This window comes from Fulmarus glacialis, unplaced genomic scaffold (assembly GCF_000690835.1).
Source record: "Fulmarus glacialis isolate BGI_N327 unplaced genomic scaffold, ASM69083v1 scaffold10122, whole genome shotgun sequence".
NCBI lineage: Eukaryota > Metazoa > Chordata > Aves > Procellariiformes > Procellariidae > Fulmarus > Fulmarus glacialis.
In genome coordinates, this window is record NW_009197183.1 from 1 (window position 1) to 21012 (window position 21012).

At 52.7% G+C, this 21012-nt stretch overlaps 1 protein-coding gene across 1 annotated transcript in view; it reads left to right on the plus strand.

The window, feature by feature from the left end:
- Positions 1 to 796: 796 nt before the first annotated feature.
- LOC104072859 (deleted in malignant brain tumors 1 protein-like) overlaps positions 797 to 21012 on the plus strand; it is a 44227-nt gene continuing 24011 nt past the window's right edge. The window contains 12 exon segments of the mRNA XM_009572452.1: positions 797 to 881; positions 3835 to 4104; positions 7150 to 7440; positions 7674 to 7934; positions 7937 to 8001; positions 8635 to 8677; positions 8680 to 8712; positions 8715 to 8948; positions 9646 to 9900; positions 9903 to 9995; positions 19650 to 19989; positions 20980 to 21009. Of these exon segments, the coding sequence (XP_009570747.1) occupies positions 797 to 881; positions 3835 to 4104; positions 7150 to 7440; positions 7674 to 7934; positions 7937 to 8001; positions 8635 to 8677; positions 8680 to 8712; positions 8715 to 8948; positions 9646 to 9900; positions 9903 to 9995; positions 19650 to 19989; positions 20980 to 21009 (2000 nt within the window).

Below are 21012 nucleotides of genomic sequence, written 5' to 3' on the forward strand. Positions count from 1 at the left end.
GGATTGAGGGGGGGCGGCATGTCTCCGGGGACATGGTGGCACAGGGACACGTGGGATGCCCCATAGTCCCTCAGGGGGCTGGAGCTGGGCATGGGGCAGGGGACCCTCCTACGGGTGCTGGCCTGGGCCACCAGTGCGGGGGGGCTGCCACATGCCTGCCTGCCCCACATCTCCCCCTTTGCTCCTGCACCTCTCCCTGCCCCGCATCTCTCCCTGTGCTCCCCCTCGCTGTCCCATATCTCCTGTCACTGCATGGCGTGTGCACTTTGTCTGTCCTTATATTGTCCATCCTTATATAGTGCTTCTATCATATATATATATATCTATCCCTTATATCATCTATCTTTGTATCGTCCATCTTTATATTGCCCATCCCTATATTATGGGGATGCATATGCATCCCCTGGCCTTGGTAGCAGCAAGCATCCCCAGCTGTGCCCTACAGAACCCTGCAAAGCTCCCCAGCACTGCCCTATAGATCCCCGAAAAGCTCCCACAGCAGCCTTGGTCTTCTTCTGCTCTTCCCGGCAGCCTGGATCTCCTCCTGCTCTTCCCGGCAGCCTGGATCTCCTCCTGCTTCTTCCCGGCAGCCTGGATCTCATCCCAGCAGAGGAGGAACTCAGGTAGACAGCAAGGTCCTTCACCTGGCCAGACCTCAGGATCAGAACATGCTTCTGCCCACCTTCCCTACGCACGTGGAGCATGCCAGGTGTCCCTCTCCTCCAGCCATCTGCACCCGCACCTTCTGTGCCTTTGGGGACCTCATGTAGGATGCAAAACACCTGCCCCGCCTGCGATGCCGGAGATGATGCCGGAGATGATGATGCCAGAGATGCTGGAGATGATGCTGGAGATGCTCCAACACAAGTTTTCCTGCTCATGTACACCTGGCATTGGCTGTACTAGCTGACTCAGTGGGCCATCTGAAATGCTTGCTCTTAGCCCTGCTCCTCCATGACTCCCGGTGCCACCTTCCCTGGAGCAGAAGGCTTCTCCAAGCAATATCAGACAAGCCCTTTCCCTTCCCCATGAGGCGTTCCCTGCCTCCGACAGTGGCTACTGCTCTCGGTGCATCGTTTGCAAGAGGATGCTCACCCAAAATCAGCGCCCCGTGTGGAGCGGCGGTGCAGGAATTGGTTGAAACCCAGGCAAAGTGGGTACAGCAAGTTGGGGCTTCATTTCTTCATACCTTGGTGGCCATTTCTACCTTATTCGACCTTATTTTATTTTATTTAAACAACCGGGGGAAAAAATAATTGGCAAAAGGAGCTTGCTTTGCCTTCCACCCTCCATACGAAGGTGTACCCAGACATTTGCCACGAGGCAAGCATTTCTGGGGGTGGTTAATACCAAACAGCCATCACCAATCTCCATCAGCTGGCTGTGGGCTCCAGCTCACCTTCAATGAAGCCCGAAACTGAATTCGTAGCTTAGTCAGAGCTTCGTTGTGGTGAACCCAAGGTTTGTTCCTGAGGTTGAATCCTAAAAGCAACCCCAAGTCAAAGCCTGCCCCAGCCATTTTTGACCGATGAGACTTGGTTGAAGTCCTCGGGTCAACCATGGAGACCCCATCCCAGACCTGGGTGAGCTGAAGAGGAGGGAAGAATCATGAGGAATCATGAGGCAGCTTAAGCCAAGCAAGAAAGGAGAACAAGAGCTAGGCAGGAAGACGTGTTGTCTGGCATCCTCTGCTTGGCAATTAACAACTGGGAGATCGTTGGCTGACCTGCTGCCAGTTGTGGTCCCACGGGCATGTCTGCAGCCTCACTGCCTGTGGGTATGGAGAAAAGGACCTCTTCCAGATGGCCTCAGCAGGTTTGGGCCGAATTCCTGCTTCAGATCTGAACGAGATAGTAGCTGAAAGTGGAAGAGGCTGCTCTCCTTTCCCACCAAGAGCACTGGCTGCCTGTCCCAAGCCTCTGAGATGCTCCTGAAGGGTTGCCATGCTGGTGCCCATGCCTAATCTGCTGGTCTCAGCCCCCTCGGTGGGGTCAGACCTGAGTCTGCTCCTCATCAAGGCGACAGGCCATTTGATGCTCATCCATTTTTTTGTCCGTTAGCTACGGAGTCCACATCGCGTATGAGCAGACACACTCGCTGGGGCAAAGCTAAGACCCTACACCAACCCCTGCAGTTCCCCCAGCCTTCCCCATCCCCCTTCTGATGTCCTCTTGTGTGGTGGACCCATGGGACATCACCCACAGCAGCTGCGGCCAGAGGATGCTTGCTAGTCACCAAGGATCAAGCTGAAAGCAGAAGATTCAGTTCCCCTTTATCCACTGGACTCCACATGATGCAAGAGCCACTGGGGAACCAGGGGACGAAGCAGCGTGGAAAGCGTCCTCTCCCAGCTGCCTTCATCAGGTCTTTGGTGTATTTCTTCTCCAGCTGGTGATGGTGGACCTGATCTCAGCCTCTGCCAAGCCTACCTCTTCCCGCACCCCTGCCAGGCTGGGAGCAGCTTGTCCAAAAGTCCTTTGCTGTCAGCTGGACACCCTATGGGCGACAGACTATCCACTCATGCTGGGCTTGGGGCTGCAGAGATCCTCCTCGTCCTAGCAGGGCTGTGTGGTGAGTGCTCTCGCGTTTCCCCCGCGTTCCCCCCCGCACCGGTGCTGGTTGCACGCTGCATTTCGGGACACGGCATGCCAGAGCGCTGCCGCTCTTCTTCTTTTCTGTGCAGTTTGATTGTGGTTTGCAAATTTGTAAGGTGCACGCTTAGAGCAACACCCATGCTTTCATGGTTAAGGTGCACATGTAGGCCAACACCCATGGTTTCATGGTTTCTTAAGGTGCATGCATAGAGCAACACCCATGGTTTCATGGCTTCACAAGGTGTGCATGTAGAGCAATGCCCATGGTTTCACAGGTGCTTCTGCAAGTAGGGTAGACACAGAGCTGCTAAGCCCAGCTGCAATGAGCAGCTCTCCTCCAGCTGATGGCTGTAGAAGGCTTGAGGCTGCCTCAAAAGTGCCAGTATCTTCTAGAAGGTGCATGCCATGAAGAGGGGAGAAATTTTTACAGCGGTAGAGTCGCATAGCACATTATGAATAAGCAGTGAAAAGTGGCAAAGGTGTAGAAACCAAGTGCACTGAGCGTGTCACTGCCATTTCGGTAGCGCTGACGATGGGCTATGGAACTTGAATGGCCAAAAAGCGAGGAGGAATGGGATTTACCTCCCCTGTGATGGGGAAGGAAATATCATGGTGTTGATGTGCTCGGGTCAGGCTGGTCTGAGGAAGCAGGATGGGTGCTTGCAGAGAGTAAGGGAGACCTTTGCTCGGCTCCATTCCTTACCCTGGGGACCAGGCTGTTCATCCAGCAAAGCCAGGTTAGAGCCGTGGGTGCAGAGTCCCTGGCACCTTGTGCTTTGGCTGCAGTCTTGCTCAAAATCACTCCCACAAAGAGCCTGCAACTCAGTTACCCATGCTGGTGTTGTGCTTAGGGAGTTCATCCTGCAACCTGTGCAGGGTCAAGCACTTAAAAAGCAATTAGCAGTGCACTTAAAAAGCAATTAGCTAAACGTCTTAATGTATTTTGGCCTTCCTGGTTTTAAGGGACTGTATTCTCAGCTGGAAAAGCCTGGAGTTTGCTCAAGGGCCAGCTGCCGTGTGTTCCCTTGAAAATAATTATAATAAAATTATAATTGTTCATGTCTTTCTCTCTCTTTTGGTGGTTCTTCCCCATTCCTTTTGGCCAACAAGTGTCAAGATGCTTGCCTAGCCTCTTCTTTTGCATGATTTCCCATCAACATCTCCTTCCCTTTGCTCTCCATTGTCGCCAGCGTCAGGTCCTGTTACGTAAGGCTGGTGAATGGCCCCGACTCCTGCACAGGCCGGCTGGAGATGTTTTACGATGGCACCTGGGGGACAGTGTGCGATGACCACTGGGACCTTGATGGAGCCCGCGTGGTCTGCTGGCAGCTGGGCTGCGGGACAGCACTGTCGGCTGTCGGCAGGGCTTGCTACGGGCGAGGAGCAGACCCCATCTGGCTGGACAACGTACGCTGCCCCGGTTCAGAGGCTGCCCTTTCCGAGTGCCAGTCACGGCCCTGGGGAGCCCACAGCTGCAGGCACGGGGAAGACGCCAGTGTTGTGTGCTTGGGTGAGGAACATGCACCCACCATGGCTTGTATCAGCCACTGTGGACAACCAAAAGGTTAAACAGCATGCAGGACAACCGTCCTGCCCCTTGCTATTGATTGGTTGCCCCTTCTTTTTGACTGGTCGTCCCTTGCTGTTGACTGGTCGTCCCTTGCTGTTGACTGGTTGCCCCGTGTTGTTGACTAGTAGCCAATTCTTGTTGACTGATTGCCTCTGGCTATTGACTGGTTGCCCCTTGTTGTTGACTGGTAGCCACTTCTTGCTGACTGGTTGTCCCTTGCTGTTGACTGAGTGTCCTCTGATTGTACAGTGAGTGTAGGCACCTAGCTCACAGATAGACATGTACCTATGGCCACTCACAGGTAGGACCCTTAATTTGAGCTGGATCTGGCCCCTACAGGTAGGCAGAATTACTCCCTCCCTAGTTTTGTGAAGAATTAGCTTCTTCACACCATTGCTCCAGGCAGTTTCCAAATGCTGTTCTCGACTTCCAAAGCTCTCCACATCTCCTGCCATCAAGGCTGCAGCTCCCTGGGCATTTCTCAGCCCAACTGCCTCCTAGCTTCACGGGTATGAACCTCTTCATGGGCACAACCTGTTGGATGCCATCCAGGCTTGCTGGGCAGGAGACCCTACTCCTAAGCATTGCTAGCGATGGCATGCCCAGCAAAGTCTCTGACCGTTTGCTCCCTGGGGGTGTTTGCAGGGGCACCTGCTCCAGGTTTGACCCATACCAGGCTGGTGAAGGGCTCAAGTTTCTGCTCTGGCAAAGTTGAAGTCCTCCACGATGGTGAATGGGGCACTGTCTGCGACGACAGCTGGAGCCTGATGGACACCGAAGTGGTGTGCAGGGAGGTGGGCTGCGGCCAAGCACTGTCAGCTCTGTTCGGGGCTGCCTTCGGACAGGGGTTGGGGCCCATTTGGCTGGACAAAGTGACCTATGTTGGGACGGAGGCTGCCCTTTCTCGGTGCCGGGCCACGTCCTGGGTAATCCATAACTGCAACCACGGACAGGAAGCTGGCATTGAATGCACAGGTAGCTCTTGACTGCTGCCCCATCAGGGCTGGCACCCAGGCTATCATAGTCTTTTTTTTTTTTTTGAGGGAGGGGTCGAGAAAAGAGCAGACGACCTTTGAAATGGTCCTGGATGTAGATGTCTCCATTGCTGATGGGTGGGTGTGTGCTGAGGAAGGGAAGAGGGAGCTTCAGAGGGGATGTCCATCCAGATGCCACCTGCCAGGGAGGGTGATGAGTTTGGGGAGGTGGTGAGCACCTGAGGGGAGCCTGCTGTTCACATTTGGGTGGGCAACCTCCTCACCCTCCAGCTGTGAGGTTCTGGGGTAACTGAAAGCCTGGGCAGCTCCAGCCCTGTCACCTCTCCTGAGACATCCAGATGTTTTTGGTGCTTGTCTTTTTTCAGAAGCAACTCAAGTTTGGCTGGTGAATGGCTCCAGTTGCTGCTCAGGGTGAGTCGAGGTCCACCACAACTAGCAGTGTGGGACAGTGTGTGATGACAGCTGGGACCTGAGTGATGCCAAGGTGGTGTGCCAGCAGCTGGGCTGTGGGCTGGCCATGTCAGCCCCTGGCAGGGCTCCGTTTGGGCAAGGACACGGTCCCATCTGGCTGGACGAAGTGAACTGCACAGGAATGGAAGGTGCCATCACTGAACGCAGCTTCAAGCCCTGGGGAGCCCATAACTGCAGCCATGGTGAAGATGCAGGTGTCATGTGCTCAGGTAAGCCTGGTCCAGGTCATGGCTTCAGGGAGAAGTTTTTCTGTAGGTACGCTTGCATCTAATTTTAGTTTGCTTCCCTCTTTGCACACGTTGTTTTCCTTTGGGTATAACACCATTGCAAGCAACAGTCAAAAATGCTTGGGAGGTGAGGTAGCGCTGCTTCTGTAGGCATCGTATCAATGGACTATCTGGATGCACTCCTGCCCGTTTGTGGTAATTCTCTATCTGACACCTTAAAATGTCGGTTCTCAAGTGGCCTGCCATATCCATCATGCACACCTGCTCTGGATGTTGAAGTGCCTGTGGTCAGAGGAGGCATTTGGCCATCGATGCTTGCTATGCAGGGCTTCTCCATCTCTATGTCCCAAGCTGCTTCTGGATCTCAAGAGGTAGTCCAAGATGGAAAGACATCCCCCTCATCCCTCCAGCTTGCAATGGGATGCTATCCCTGTCTTACCAGAAGACAAAACCTGGGTGACTTCAGGGAATATTTGCAAGGAGCTGCAGTAGAGCAGAGCAAACAGAGAAGCAGCATGGAAAGACTCTCCTCCTTGATGGAGCCAAGCCAGTTCAGCCTTCATTTGGCTAGAGTAAATAAATGCAGGTTATTAAAGTCTTTCCTCATTAGATGTGTTCTCCGAGGGAGATGTAGTCACCCTAGCAGACCTCCGGAGCACGCTCATGGTTTGGACATGGATGTCCAAGAGTCTTCTTGGCATTGCCCAAGGGAAACGCTCTCTGTGAGGCATCCCACAGTGTTTTTACCTTCTAAATACAACTAGGTCTTTCTGTTGCTTCCAACTGAAGATGTTGATGTGGATGGGGACAGCATGATTATGCACTCATACCTTGTACGGTTGTACATTGTTGCCAACACCAGCAGGACGTCTGCGTCAGGGGGCTGAGGTGCACCATGCCCCCATTTATTCATTTGTCTCATTCCCCATTTAGACCCCATGGAGCTATGGCTGGTGAATGGCCCAAATCGCTGTGCTGGGCGCCTCGAGGTGCTTCATGACCAGCAGTGGGGGTCCGTGTGTGACAACGGCTGGGACATGGAGGGTGCTGAAGTTGTGTGCTGGCAGCTGGGTGGCGGCACTCCAATCTCATTTTCAGCCCAAGTGGATAACCACTGAGCGTCTCCATGGTGTGAATGGCCATGCTGGGTACCACAGGAATCCCTGTTTCGTGAAGGTGTCACATTAGGGAGCCGAGAATAGAGGGGGCCACAGTCCTGTGTGGGATCCCATGCCCAGGACCATCTCCACCAGCCCTTCCTGAAGGGTTGTTGGTGTCCTTCTTCGTTCCAGACCCCATGGTGCTTCAGTTGGTGGATGGCCCACAGCGCTGCGCCGGGAGGGTCGAAGTGCTTCATCAGCAGCAATGGGGGACGGTGTGTGACGATGGCTGGGACCTGTGCGATGCCGAAGTGGTGTGCTGGCAGCTGGGCAGCTTTGGCCGGGGACATGATCCCATCTGGCTGGATGAGGTGAACTGCACAGGGACTGAGTCTGCCCTCTCCGAATGCAGAGCCAAGCTGAAAGGAGTCCACAAGTGCAACCAAGGAGAAGATGCTGGTGCAGTGTGCTCAAGTAGCTGCTGTTCCTCTGCTGATGAGCTCCAGGCTACCAACACTGCAGGAGCTCTGGGACTAGTTTTCCTTACTTATTTCTGACAACGTTCTTTCCACATGGGAATGCTCAAATCTGTAACTCTGAGTCAAGACAAATGCTGAACATGTGGGGATTCGTCATCCATCTCACATCCAACACTTGCTTTCTCCATCACTATGTCCACCACCACAAGGTGACACCTCTCTATCTTTCCATTTCAGACCCTACTGAGGTCCGGCTGGTGAACGGCTCAAATCGCTGCTCTGGGAGAGTTGAGGTGCTGCACAACCAGTGATGGGGAAGTGTGTGCGACGACAGCTGGGACCTGGATGATGCAGAAGTGGTGTGCCGGCAGCTGGGCTGTGGGACGGCCGTAGCCACTCCACCCAGAGCTCGGTTTGGAATGGGGTATGAGCCCATCTGGCTGGACGATGTGAACTGCGCTGGCGCTGAGGCTGCCCTCTCCGAGTGCAGGGCCAGACCGGGGGAGCGAGTAACTGTGACCACCGAGAAGATGCCAGTGTGGTGTGCCTGGGTAAGCTACCCCAAACCCCATCATGGCGCAGCTCTGGAAGGAGCAACATTGGCACATGGATAACTCAGTGGAGAAACACCTCTGCTCTGCTCACGCTAAGCCTCTTGCCTCTGTATAGGAACCAATTTCAGGTTGTCTGAGAGCAGCAGCTCCCCTTGGCCACTGTGAGGACTTTATCCCAGGAGAACAGGTTCCATCCCCAACCACCACCTTGCTCTCCCCTATAACCCCTTAACTGGTCCGTTGACTCTTCTGCTATGAGTATCCTTTCCTTTTTCATACGTGCACGGTGCTAACATGACATATGTTGTCACCGTACCGTAAAGTCCATTGAACCTCCCCTCTACCTTGGGTCCATCTTGTCTGGTTGGACTGCTGGGACACCAGCATCTAGTGGCACTTGCGATGCGCTGGCCTCCTGCCACCACTCCAGATGGGGATGGGGTGGGTCTCCCATTCAGCCCTGTGTCACGGCTTCCCCCTCCTCGTGGGTTTCTTGGATGCCTGAGGGCACTTAAAATGGGATCAGATGTTTATGCCAGTGACGGTCTCCACATCACCTTGCAGGTGGCCACCGTTTGAGGACCCATCTTCCAACACATGGGCAAGAAACATTTGTGTTTCACCTCCATATGTCTTTCGTAATTCCAGGACCAGCTCACCGGCTGGTGAATGGCTCCAGACACTGCTCCAGGATGTTGAGGTGCTTCACAACCAGCAGTGGGGACGGTGTGTGACAACGGCTGGGACCTGAGCGATGCCGAGGTGGTGTGCCGGCAGCTGTGCTGTGGAGCGGCCGTGTCAGCTCCAGGCTTGGCTCAGTTTGGGCCAGGGTCCAACCATATCTGGCTGGGTGATGTTGAGTGCACGGGGGCAGAAGCTACCCTCTGCAAATGCAGGTCCGGGATCAGGGAAGCCATTAATTGCCACCATGGGGAAGATGCTGGTGTTGTGTGCTCAGGTAATTTTTTTTTTTTTCTCGAATGGCATTATTCAGGGGAGTGTAGGGCTGTGTGGTTGGAAAGGTGGAGGGTGACGTTGCTGGTGGCATGGTCTCCTCTGAGCCTGGGTAGCACCCAACCCCACGGAAGAGCTCAGGTTGCTCTTCTGCAGAGGTCTGTCCGCCTTGTTCGGTGACTGGTCTTGCTGATGAAACCCCAGGGGTGTGGAGGAACTGAGCAACCTGAGAAATGCTGAGCACAAGAATCTAAGCAAAGTAATGAGAAACGCATGACCAAGCCTTTAAGGGGACAGGAAGAAAGAGGCTTTACTTAGGGACCTAGGGGGTGAGACGTAGAGTTTGTTGCAATCCAGAAAACCACCAAAAGCTGCTGGATTGAGAGCAGGGTAGGAAGAGGGGATCCATTGTACAAAGACACCGGTGCTCAGGAAGGGATGAGTTTTACAAATTCCACTGCTTTTATCCTTTTTCAGCAAGCATGTCTGAATTTTCTCTATTTCAGCAGTTTTCTTATTCCAGCTGATGTTAATTAAAGCCTAGCTTTAAATATCCAATGTCCCTCCAGTGTTTGGGGATGTTCGCTATAACGGCAGGACCAAGCATGTCCTTCTCAAAGGTCCAGGTTGCCGATGGCATACAAGGAGCAAAAATGGGCAATGTGCATTAGCTGCTATGAGCAGCGCAGGCGTGGAAGGAGACCTCCAAAAAGGGTGTCTGTCTCGTCCCATTTCAGACCCTGTGGCGTTGCGGTTGGTGAATGGCTCAAGCCTCTGTGCTGGGAGAGTTGAAGTGCTCCACAGGCATCAGTGGGGGACCGTGTGTGATGACAGCTGAGATGAAGAGGACGCCATGGTCGTGTGCCGGCAGCTGGGCTGCGGAACGGTGGTCTCGGCCTCTGGCGCGGCTTGGTTTGGGCAAGGGCGCAATGCCATCTGGCTGGACGACATGAACTGCATGGGAGGGAGGACACCCTCTTGGAATCCCTGGCCAGGCCATGGGGGACACACAACTGTGACCACGGGGAAGACACCAGTGTGGTGTGCTCAGGTAATGTGGCCACCATCGGTTTGGAAAAGGATCTGGGCATGCCCCAACCCTGGAAAAATTCAAGGTCAGGTTTGACGGGGCTCTGAGCAAACTGATCTAGTTGAAGATATCCCTGCTTATTGCAGGGGGGTTGGACTAGATGACCCAGGGTCTAGAGAACAAGTCTTATGAGGGACTAAGGGTTGTTTAGCCTGGAGAAAAGGAGGCTGAGGGGAGACCTTATTGCTCTTTACAACTACCTGAAAGGAGGTTGTAGCGAGGTGGGTGTCAGTCTCTTTTTCCCAAGTAACAAGTAATAGGATGAGAGGAAATGGCCCCAAGTTTCACCAGGGGAGGTTTAGATTGGATATTAGGAAAAATTTCTTCACCAAAAGGGTTCTCAAGCATTGGAACAGGCTGCCCAGGGAAGTGGTTGAGTCACCATCCGTGGAGGTATTTAGAAGACATGTAGATGTGGCACTTTGGGACATGGTTTAGTGGTGGACTTGGCAGTGTTAGGTTAATGGTTGGGCTCGATGATCTTAAGGGTCTTTTCCAACCTAAATGATTCTATAATTCTATGACCTTTAAAGGTCCCTTCCAACCCAAACCATTCTATGCTGGTGTGATGTCCTTGCTCAAGCTCGGAGAGTGCACCCCTGCCAGTGTGTCAGGAGGCAGAAACAGGGATGTGCACGCTGGAGAGTGAAGATGGGTTTTCATTCAGCACAAGCTGGGTCCTACGATTGTAGACCTCACTGGAATCGTCTTGAGCACCTCGGCCAACAATGTCATCTCAGGATGGGGGTTCCTTTGTATGCACTCAGCACATGTTGGAGGGGAATGGTCCTGGCCATAAGAAATATTACAATGAAAACCTTCTAGGAGGAAAAGCTACAGCATGGGGAATATCCTCATGGCTGAGCTGGGAAGATGAGGGCCATGGTTGGTGTTGAAAAGACTTGTCCCAGTATCCAGCCTTGCCCTTCTCTTCCCACCTAACTTCGGACAAACCTTGAGGCTTCTGTGGTTCCCTCAAGGCCAGTGGGAAGAGAGAGGTATCTCCATGTCCTTCTAAGAAGGATGTCTGCATCCAGTGAGTTATCCAGGACTGGATGCACTTGCTTGGGAGCCATCTGGACGCAAATGCACTCTCCCTGAGGAGAGTACCACATGGGTGGCATATCCCGCAGGCACCTCTGTTTTAACTAGGTCACCTAGGCTTCTTTGAGGAGAGAAACGGGTGTCCATGGGACATGGTTTGCAGAAGGGACCATTCTGCAATCATCCAGCCCTGGTGAGGCCCACCAGGAATAAGCCACTCTGCGGATTGCCCAGCTTGGAGCAGTCAGAGTGGTGACACCTTGAATGGCCTTGGCTTCCCCAGCAGTCCACCCTTGAAGAATAGAGAGTCGTGATGCACCAGATGGTGCATGGATGTGGATGTTGAACGGCCACAACCAGTGCAAAGGTGCTACAGCACCGAGGAGACCGTGCCTGATGGTGACAGGGTCTTAGCAGAAGCTTTCTTTGTATCTTCTTTCCTGAATCATACGATCACAAAATTATGTAGATTGGAAGGGATCTCTGGAGAGCTCTGGTCTAATCTTCCACTCTCTATTAGACCAACTAGATCATGTTGTTCATGGCCTTGACCAGCGAAGATGTGAAAGTCCCCAAGGATGGAGATCCAAATGCCTTTCTCATCTCTGTTACAATATTTAACCGTCCTCATGGGGGAAAAAAGTATTTTCCACTGCCTAATGGGAATTTGCCACGGTGCACACTGTGCCCATTTCCTCATGTCCTTGTGATGTCCGTTTACCTCCTGAATTAGCTCTGAATGAAGAGATCTTTGCTTTCTCCCCACAGGCTCTGTTACCATCAGACCTCCACAGCCTCTGCCACTGCTCCCATTGCTGGTCTCGATCATCCCTCCAGTCTTGATGCTGGTCTGCGGGGCTCTTCTGTACCAGAGGAGGAAACGAATGCAAAACGGAGCTTTTAATTCCCCCCTACGTGAGCTCCGCTGTGAGTGAAGAGGGCAACAGAGTTTGCAGAAGTGTGTGGTTGGAAATGAGTTTTGTTCAAAACATAGAGGTCAGCAGAGTTGGGGCAGAAGGTTTTTTTCCCTGTGGCTCGTGTTGAAAGGAACTTCCTTTTCGGGTTTGACCTCTTCTCTCCCCATCCCTTTCCCCTTTCTCTTTCTTTCCACTCTTCCCCTTTCACTTTGACACCATCTTCCCTGCTGGGTTACGGACACGCTGGGAGGTGGCACAGCCCTTGAAGCCTCCTCGAACACTGCCTGTGCTTCCCTCTGCTGCCTGCCCTGCCTGGACATCATCCAGGAGCTCTGAGCAGAGGATGGCTCTATGGGTTCCTAGCTCCCTGTTGGCAAGGGATGTTCCACCTTTAGCCCGAGGGGTGAGAAAAGACCAGGAATTGTGTCTATTCCTGAAGGCTGTGGTGGAGACTCTTGGAAAGTGGGGTTGCCTGTGTTGAATATCCCCGTGTTGTCTTGTTGAACGTCCATCATGTTGATGGAAGGTGCTGTGTGTGGACCAAATGCTGGATCAAGGGTGGTTTCTGCAAAGCAAGCTTCATGTCTGAGTGCTGGCAGGGGTGATGGTGGTATGCCCTGTGCTGCCACTATTGTTGGCCAAGCCAAAGTGATTTGTGCTGTCTCCAATGGAGCAGGCATTCTCAGTTGGTTTTGTTAAAAAGAGGAAAATTCAGGGTGTGTGGAGTAAACCGTCGACTGAATCACCATGCTCTGCAGGTTTTGTGCACATGGAGGAGCCGGTTGTCTCTGACACGTCCATCTCGATGCCTGGAGAAAAGCAAGCAGCAGCCAAGGTGGCTCCTGCTGGGCATGCTGACAACAAGAGAGCTCAGCACAGCCTGTGACCAGCCCAGACCTAAAACTCTGGTGATGCAGCTCCATCCCAGCACACAGCTCTTTTACCAAGGGCCCTGGACCACCTCGTCTCTACAGAGCTAGGTCACCACCCATCTCCATGCCCACCTCAGTCGATTACCCCGAGCAATACAAGGCATGACACACACCATGCAGCACCAACAGTCAGCATGTGGAAGACATTTGATGCGTAGAAATTTTAGATTTTTTTTTTTCAAATTTCACTTTCAAATTCTTTTTTGTGCATTTGTGAAAATAAAAACATTCTCTAAGACTCAAGCAGTGTTTTACTCTTGGAGGTTTTTTTCTTCTTTTTTTAATAGCCAGTCAGTGGAGGCTGCAAAGTTTACCCCAAAGTATATGCCACGGGCTTGTTTCCCTAAAGTGGTTAAGTTGAACAGTTTTACAAACTCCACCTGAAAGCTCAGTTTAGGCCTTACGCAGATATTTAGAGCCATCCGAGATGCCCTAGCTCTAGGACATTGATATGGGACTGGCAAACGTGACAAAGGACCTACAGCTCACTAGATGCATCTGTATGGAGGCAACTAGATCTCACTGATCTCTTCCATCTGCTGTATTCCCAGACATGCTCCTGTGCCTTGTGTCCTTGGATATCAGTCTCCTGGGGCCTCTCAGAGGACAGGGGCTTCTTGTGAAGGGCTTGGAGGGCACAGAGGTGCAAGTCAGCCATGCAGAGAGATGCTGACAGGAGGTTTAAGAAGCTCTGATCATAGAAATAAGCACTGGGCACCACCGTGGCTCATGCCAACCCAAGTGATACTGGATTATGAGCAGCTGAGCAGGATCCCATGCAAGCACCCTGCCATGTGTTGGCAGGACAGTCCTGCTCACGAAGGACCAGGAAAATAGGTAGCCAACCAGAGGGAAACAGGATGAGTGATGTGATCAATACGGTGGCTGTGGTGGGGTAAAAGCATGAATATCTGCAAGGCAGGGGAAGAAAGGAAATGGGGGATGCACGCTGGGTCGCAGGGGCTTAGAAGATGAAGGCTTGGAGTGCCCTGAGAGGACTGACCAAACTGGAAAACAGAAGATGACTTGCACAATGTGTGGAAAGCATCTGCCAAAGGAAATGAGTGCATGAAGAGCCCAAACAGGCCAAAAGCTTGGAGAACTTATAAGTGAAAGTTGATCCTACAGTGTGCAGGACACTTGCAAAGGAGGACCAGACAAGACTATGGCCAAGTCTATGGCTGTGGTATGTATGGAGGAGTGTTTAAGGCTTGTGGAAGCGCTTCTCCGAGTAGTAACTCTTTGTGTTAAACTTGTAGTAAGCCTTGCGTGAACATTTCATAGTCTAGTTGATGGTGATGTTGGGAATTTTCAGTTAACTGGTCCTGGGCTCTGTTGCACTAAAAAGGAGTCGCCCAGGACACACTCCCTAGTTTCTGCCACTTTCCAGGTCCTATGCTCACTTTTCTGCTCTTCCCTCAATCTGAAGGTCAATGGCACCAGTCTTCCTCATGTAAGGGGGCTAGGCAGTGGGTCATCAGGGGTCCAAGCTTTTTCCAGGAAAGAGTGTGATGGATTTCTTCTTCCTCCTCACCTTCTTCCATTTTCGGATTCAATTGTTTTCTGGCATACCTTCACTTTGTTCTTCCCTTATCTGCCCGCAAATCAATATTGCACCCAAACTGACTATATATGGGGCTTTTTCTCTGTGTTGGGTACTTGTTCTTTGTTACCCCTAAAACTGTTTTTGTCCAGATCCAGGCCTGCAAGCTGATGATCAGTGAGCTGCTGATAGCCGTGGGCTTTCCAGTGTGCCCCATCTCTTATCGTCCCATGCCTGTCCTCTACACCGACTTGTGTTTCCCTTTCTCAAGGCTTCTGCTATAACACCAGCTTTATGTTTCTCCCTGGCTTTCAGAGCCCCAGGACACCCCTAGATGTCCTGCACTCCATGGGCTGCTTCTGGAGGGTGGTAGGGACTACAGCAGGGCTGGATCCCTCAACCTTTATCCAGTCTCCCAAAGCTATCTCAGTAGATCTTGTCCCACCAGGCACCCAGGTCCTGGCACCATGACCTGGGGTATGCAACACATGGTTGCTTTTGTGCTGCAGAAACACTCCTTAGTCAGCTGAAACACACCTTATTTCAGGCAATTTGAGATTAAAACATACATCAGAATTAATAGTTCTGCCTTAGGCCACAAGGACATCCTGTGCTGACCCCTGACTGTCTTGGTCCTGCTCTCTGCTAATAAGCTGGGTAACGGTCATTCCCCTAATGACCCTAATGAGGGTAATGGAGATGCAGCAGGCTTTGCAAAGTTAGCTTTTCTTTCTTCTCATTCCTAAAGCTGTGGGCCAGGGTTACACTCCACCTACCTCCACCCCTAGGAAGCACAGTTCCCCCTAGGAAGCACAGTTCCCTTTTCAGCCTTTTCCCAGCACAGTTTAGATGAGTTCAGCTCCAGGGTCCTCCCTTGCATGGCTGAGTGGTCATCTCGGGCTACTGCAGAGCCTCCTGCTCCTTCATCTCCTGCGGATGAGCCGTTCTGGACACATCCCTGGGTTGTTCCAGTTTGATGCAACCTGGATATTCGACCGGGGATGCTCAGCTGGCTCTTTGCAGAGGGCTGGGAGGTGAGACAGGAGATCCAGCCACCAATGTGGTGGGACAGGCAGTCCACCCACCACCCAACATCTCCTTGGGCACTAATTTTGACTCTACAACCTGCCCATCGTTCAGGTTGTGTTTAAAGTCCATGGAGGTGGCAAGAAAGGGTTAGAAGTGGAGTAACGCTCTTTTTAAGGGTAGAAATAGGATCTGGGTAGCTGAGTGCATGTGTCTAATGGCACTGAGGGACATAAGGGCACCTTGCAAAAAGGAACTGACACCCACGCACAGGTCTCTGAAACATCCAAGGTTGGGGTGTGCTGATCCTACACACATTTTCCAGCCTGTTCCTGCAGTCCCTTTCAGTGCCCTCTGCAAATTGGCCATGGGGGTAACTCCGGTCCATGCCCTGCTGCCCCAGGACGCTGACATTTCTGACCCATCAGTCATGCTGCCTTCTCCGTGGGGTGATAAATAAGGCAATGGCCCTTGCTAACAGAGATACTTCTCCATGGAATATCCTTTTTTGTGTCTCCTGAGTATCATTGCAGTGATGATCCCCTGGGAGGGAGCTCCTTCTGGAGGCTCTTGGGGAAGGTTCAGTATGGAGGACACCAAAGGATGGGCAGATGAAGGGGTGGGGTGTCAGTGGCTGGGCAGGCAGCAATTTGCTTTGTATCCTCCTCCCCTACTACCCAGTTGCGACCATGACACTGAGCACAGCTTAGGTCCCTCCCCAGTACCGTCTCCTCCCCGCTCCCAGCCCTGATGGCGCTGGACTTGGCCCCCGGAGGGTCTGCGAGAGCAGCTGGGGCTGCTTGGCTGCCTATGCCGGATCCAGAACCGCAAGGATCCTCAGGGGCTCTGGGGTGGATCCGAAGGGTTGCCGGGGCATGTGGCAGCCCAAATGTCCAGGGATGGTGCTGGGGAGTCCACAGTCTGGCTGCGGGGAGAGGGGCATCGGGTGTGTTGGAGAAAATCATGTAATTGCCAGCATCAGGCCATTTATCCTGATGGCTTCTCCCATCTTGCATCCCCACCTTGCACAGAACAGTTTGCAACACTCAGCTCTTGGCATATACGTGATGTCTTTGCTTTCCCTGGAAAGTGCAAGCAAGTTTGGAGACTGCAAGGCAGTCACAGGATAGTGTTTCCAACTGCTTGCCCTCGAATAATAAGGCAATTTTCTGCCATCAGCTATACATCCATGCAACGCAATGCAACGGAATTCATGGTCCATCACGTCAGGCTTTGAATGTTTTCCTTTTCCAGTAGGCAGCTGCAAATGACTTCCTCGAAATCATCATCTCTGTGTGCTGCAGCAGTCAAAAAAACTCAAACAAAATGTTGCATACCCTAAGAAGAGTATTGCGGACAAGGCAGGGTATAATTTTGCTGCAATATACAATCCTGGTTCTTCCAGGTCTTTTGTAGCGTGTGTAATGCTGGTCACCATGTCTCAGGAAGGGTGTACTGCAAGTAGAGCAGGTCCAGAGACTGCACAAAGGTCTGGGAGTTTCTGGAAGCTGCTGCCTCAGGGAGGGTTGCGGGGGCTGATGCTAGTTCAAAGAGAAGTTAGGCAGAAGTGTGAACAATGTGTCTAAAAGCAGATGCTACAGGGAACATGCCTAGATGCCGGGAGGCTGGAGGCCATCAGAAGTGGCCTGGTTTGCATGTTGACCCCGTCTCCTGTGCTACTTATGGGGTGGGTTGGATCGAACACTTCTCAGACCCAGCAGGAAATGCTCTATAACTTACCTTGAGCTCTTACTTAGGAGTTACAGTAAGAGTTAAAGGTAAGTTATACAATGATCTCTTGGCCAAATACTTGGTCAAAATGGGCATCCCTCAACCCCAAACTTGCTTCCGTGTCTCTGCTTCACAGAATCCTTAAAAATGGGTCCATGAGGGATGTCAGCAGGGCTTGCGGTCCAAGTCTCTCCAAGCTGTGATGCCTGCAAAGCTCTTGCACCCTCCCACCACTGAGAGCATGAACACACGAACCCCTTTTCACTTGCACTGAACAAATGCAGTGAGGGTGGGGTTTCGAAATGCAGATGTTGGGATAGCAATGCTGAAAGCGGAACACGGTTTTTGGGGGGGGGTTCCCCTCTGCATACTGTCTTACTAGGCAAAAATGATTTGTTTACCCTGGACATCAGTGATTTCATGAGCATCATGCATTTCACACCTTGCAGGACTTCAAAACCCAGCCCATCATATGCAAGCCTACAGGGATGCAGTCTCACTCTCTTCTTCTGGCTTCACAGTTATTGAATCATGCTTATGAGAATCAACGCAACAGGGTGCCCAAAACCTGAACGGGTTTGCAGCTTGATCTCAGCTGCTACAGCACGGTTTCTGGACCACACTCCCCTTACACTTTGTATTATGTGATACTCCCAGAATACATGCTGTGCATTTTATACGCGCGATGGCTTCAGCGACGTGACTTTGGGACAGACTCCAGCCAGAGCATGCTATTCAATGTACACAACCCTTCGAAACTCCTTATTTTGGCAGGGGAAAGGAGGCTTCTTGCCCTCTGCAAGCACCCTGAGGGTATCTCTGTATAGCGGGGGTTCACCTTTGGATACCTGCAAGATGAGGCTCGGCTTTTCCTGAGGGTGCAAACCTCCGTAAGTGAGCATTGCAAACCCTCCTGCTGCTGGATCCACAGCCTGGAGCTGGCTGGGGACTGGGGAGATGGGGATGAAACAGGGCAGACGCAGCTGGGAACGTGGGGAGCCTCCTAGCAGACGTGGCTCGGGTGCTGAGGGGACACTTAAACCACTTAAAACTAGAGGGCAAAATCCCAGGGACAGCAGGGAGGAGGGGTCAGTGGAGGAGGAGGGATGAGCGCTGGGCAAACACAGGGCATGTTGCTGCAGAGGAGGGGACAAACCTGCTCTCGCCACCCACGGCACCCAGGTCAGCTTGCAGCTCGCACTGGGACGGTCACCTGTCCTAAGGCATATGTGACAGGCATGGGGTTTTCAGGACGTTGCCTCCTGTCCCTGCACAGCAACCTGTCTGGCTTCGCCGGAGCAGGGCTCCTCATCTACCTGGTATGCCTCTGCGGTGAGTGGCTCTTGCACGGGGGAAGGAGCATCCTAGGAGAAAGAGGGGGTTGGAGATCTTCAGGGATGGGGGGGACTGGGCTTGCAGATGGATGGGGCAAAGCCTCCTTCGACCCGCCAGCCTTCAAAAGGAACAGAAAGAGGTGGATGGGGAAGGAGACCTTGTTAGCCGAGTAATTATCCTGGCCTCTGGGCTGCTGCCCTTGCACAGAGCAATTGGGAAATGCTTGGAGCCTTACCAACCAGTGACAGTCAGGAACAGAAATTCCTTATTTGTGTTGGCCACCGCTTCAGGGCCAGCCGGTTCGTTTACAAAGGGCACAAAGTCCTCTTCCCCCCAGCGCAAACAGGAGCGTTTATTCTGCTCTGCGCCCTGCAGACACGGAGGCTTTCCAGGAGGTGACCAATTGTGCTGCAAGTGGGATGCCAAGGTGCTTTTCTTTTTTTTTTTTTTTGCCTCTGCCTACCTCATTTTGCATCCCCTTCTCCAGGAGATGCTGCAGCCTCTACCCAGACCCTAACCCGAGCATCCCACAGCGGCTCATCCACTCCAGCGCTTACTGACACAGCAATTAAACACCTCATATTTACCTTTCTTGCTGTAGTTTCAGCTTGTCTAATGCCCTCCTCTAAGACGCAGCTCCACTTGGCTAGGGCCCATGGGCTAATTTGCTGTGCAGGCTCCCTATCACATCATGCAAATCGCTAATTAAAGCACCAGGTTGCACACAGACAGACACCCCTTTCCATCAGATGGCTGGCAGCTACTCCCTACATACAGTTTCCCAGAGTTTTCAGTCCAGCCAGTCAGTCCATTCCTTTTCATTGATTGGGAATACTAAGCAAAAAAATATCTGAAGCCCCTTTAAAGATAACTGTTTTTCAAAAAGGGCGTTTGCAGAGCATTTTCTCTCCTGGACTTGGATTTTTTTTTTTGGGGGGGGGGTTTGTCTTTGAGCCAAAGGAGAAGCACGTCCATGGTTCACATAAGCCACTGCCATTTGCAGAAGCTCCATGAAGCTCATGCAAGTGAGGCAGCCTTTCCCGGTGCTGCTCTTCCACACCGGATCCTCTCTGTATCCCTCTTGCAGACTTGGTTGCTTCCCAGCGGGTTCCTCTCCGCCTGTCAGATGGCCCACACCGCTGCGCCGGCAGGGTCGAGGTCTTCTACGAGAACCGGTGGGGAACGGTGTGCGATGACCACTGGGACCTGGAGGATGCTGGTGTGGTGTGCCGGCAGCTGGGCTGTGGCACGGTGCTGTCAGCCCCTGGGGCCGGGCATTTCAGGGCAGGGTATGGTCCCATTTGGCTGGACGATGTCAACTGCACGGGCACAGAGGTCGCCCTGTCTTACTGCAGGACAAAAGGCTGGGGAAAGAACAACTGCCATCACGGCGAAGATGCCGGTGTGGTGTGCTCAGGTAATGCCTCGTGGAAATTATGGGGTGGGGGGGGGATGATGACACATGGTCCACAAAGCAATTCCCTCGCAAGGAGTGTTGCCCCCCCAATTTTCCAAAAGCTCCCTACGGCACAGAGCACCTATGGCCCCAGCAAGGGATGGTTTTGCGGTTTGTCCCGTACAAGGGACTGCAGCCTAGTGAGCAATTTGGGAGGCAGGCTTGGAAACGTTACCTGTGCTAACTCCACCTTCCTGAGATGCTGAACCACCTCTGGGGGAGGCGTAGGGACCCCTCGCATATCACACACCTCCATGGTGAGCAGGACCCCGCGTGCTTGCTTTGGCTGTGTGTTTTGGGGACTCGGGCAGGGCTAGAGACCCATTGTGTTTTGCAGGCAGGCACTGTGAGACACAGCCTTAGGCAGGGGAGAGAGGGGCCAGGAGGAGACACCCAGATTACTCCTTCCCATCACCAACAAGAGAGACAGGATGGTTTCCATGCCCTGGCCACTGGCGAGCCACAATCAGCTAGAGAAGACTCTTTTATGGCCACAAACTGTGAGGCTCCAAAAGCTTGGAGCTTCAAAAGCTTGCAGCTTTGGTGGCTGGTCGAGGTGCAGGCGCTCATGGCAATTGGTAGATGCTGGAGCCACCAGTGCCAGAATTGTCCCAACAGACATTGGCACATGGGTGTGCTGAGCCCCCTCAATTGTCACCTCCACCTGCAAAGAGGATGTGGTGCCCCATGAACGCCAGGAAAAAAACTTCCCTCCTTCTCCTGTCCCAGCATCCTCAAGACCTCCAGGCACAGCTGGAAAGACCACAGGTTGCTGGGACAATGTGGCATCACCTCCATCCCAGTCTCGAGGTGGCTGCACATTGGTAGCAACTGGGCGCAGCCAACAACCATAGTGGAGTGCAGAATGGTCCTGCAGGAATGAAGGGCAAGGGGGTTTTCATGGTGCACATCTCGTGCCTTCCGTAGACTCATCCAGCCACCCTATGGCCATCCACACCAGTCCTGCAGAGCTCCGCCTGGTGAATGGCCTGAA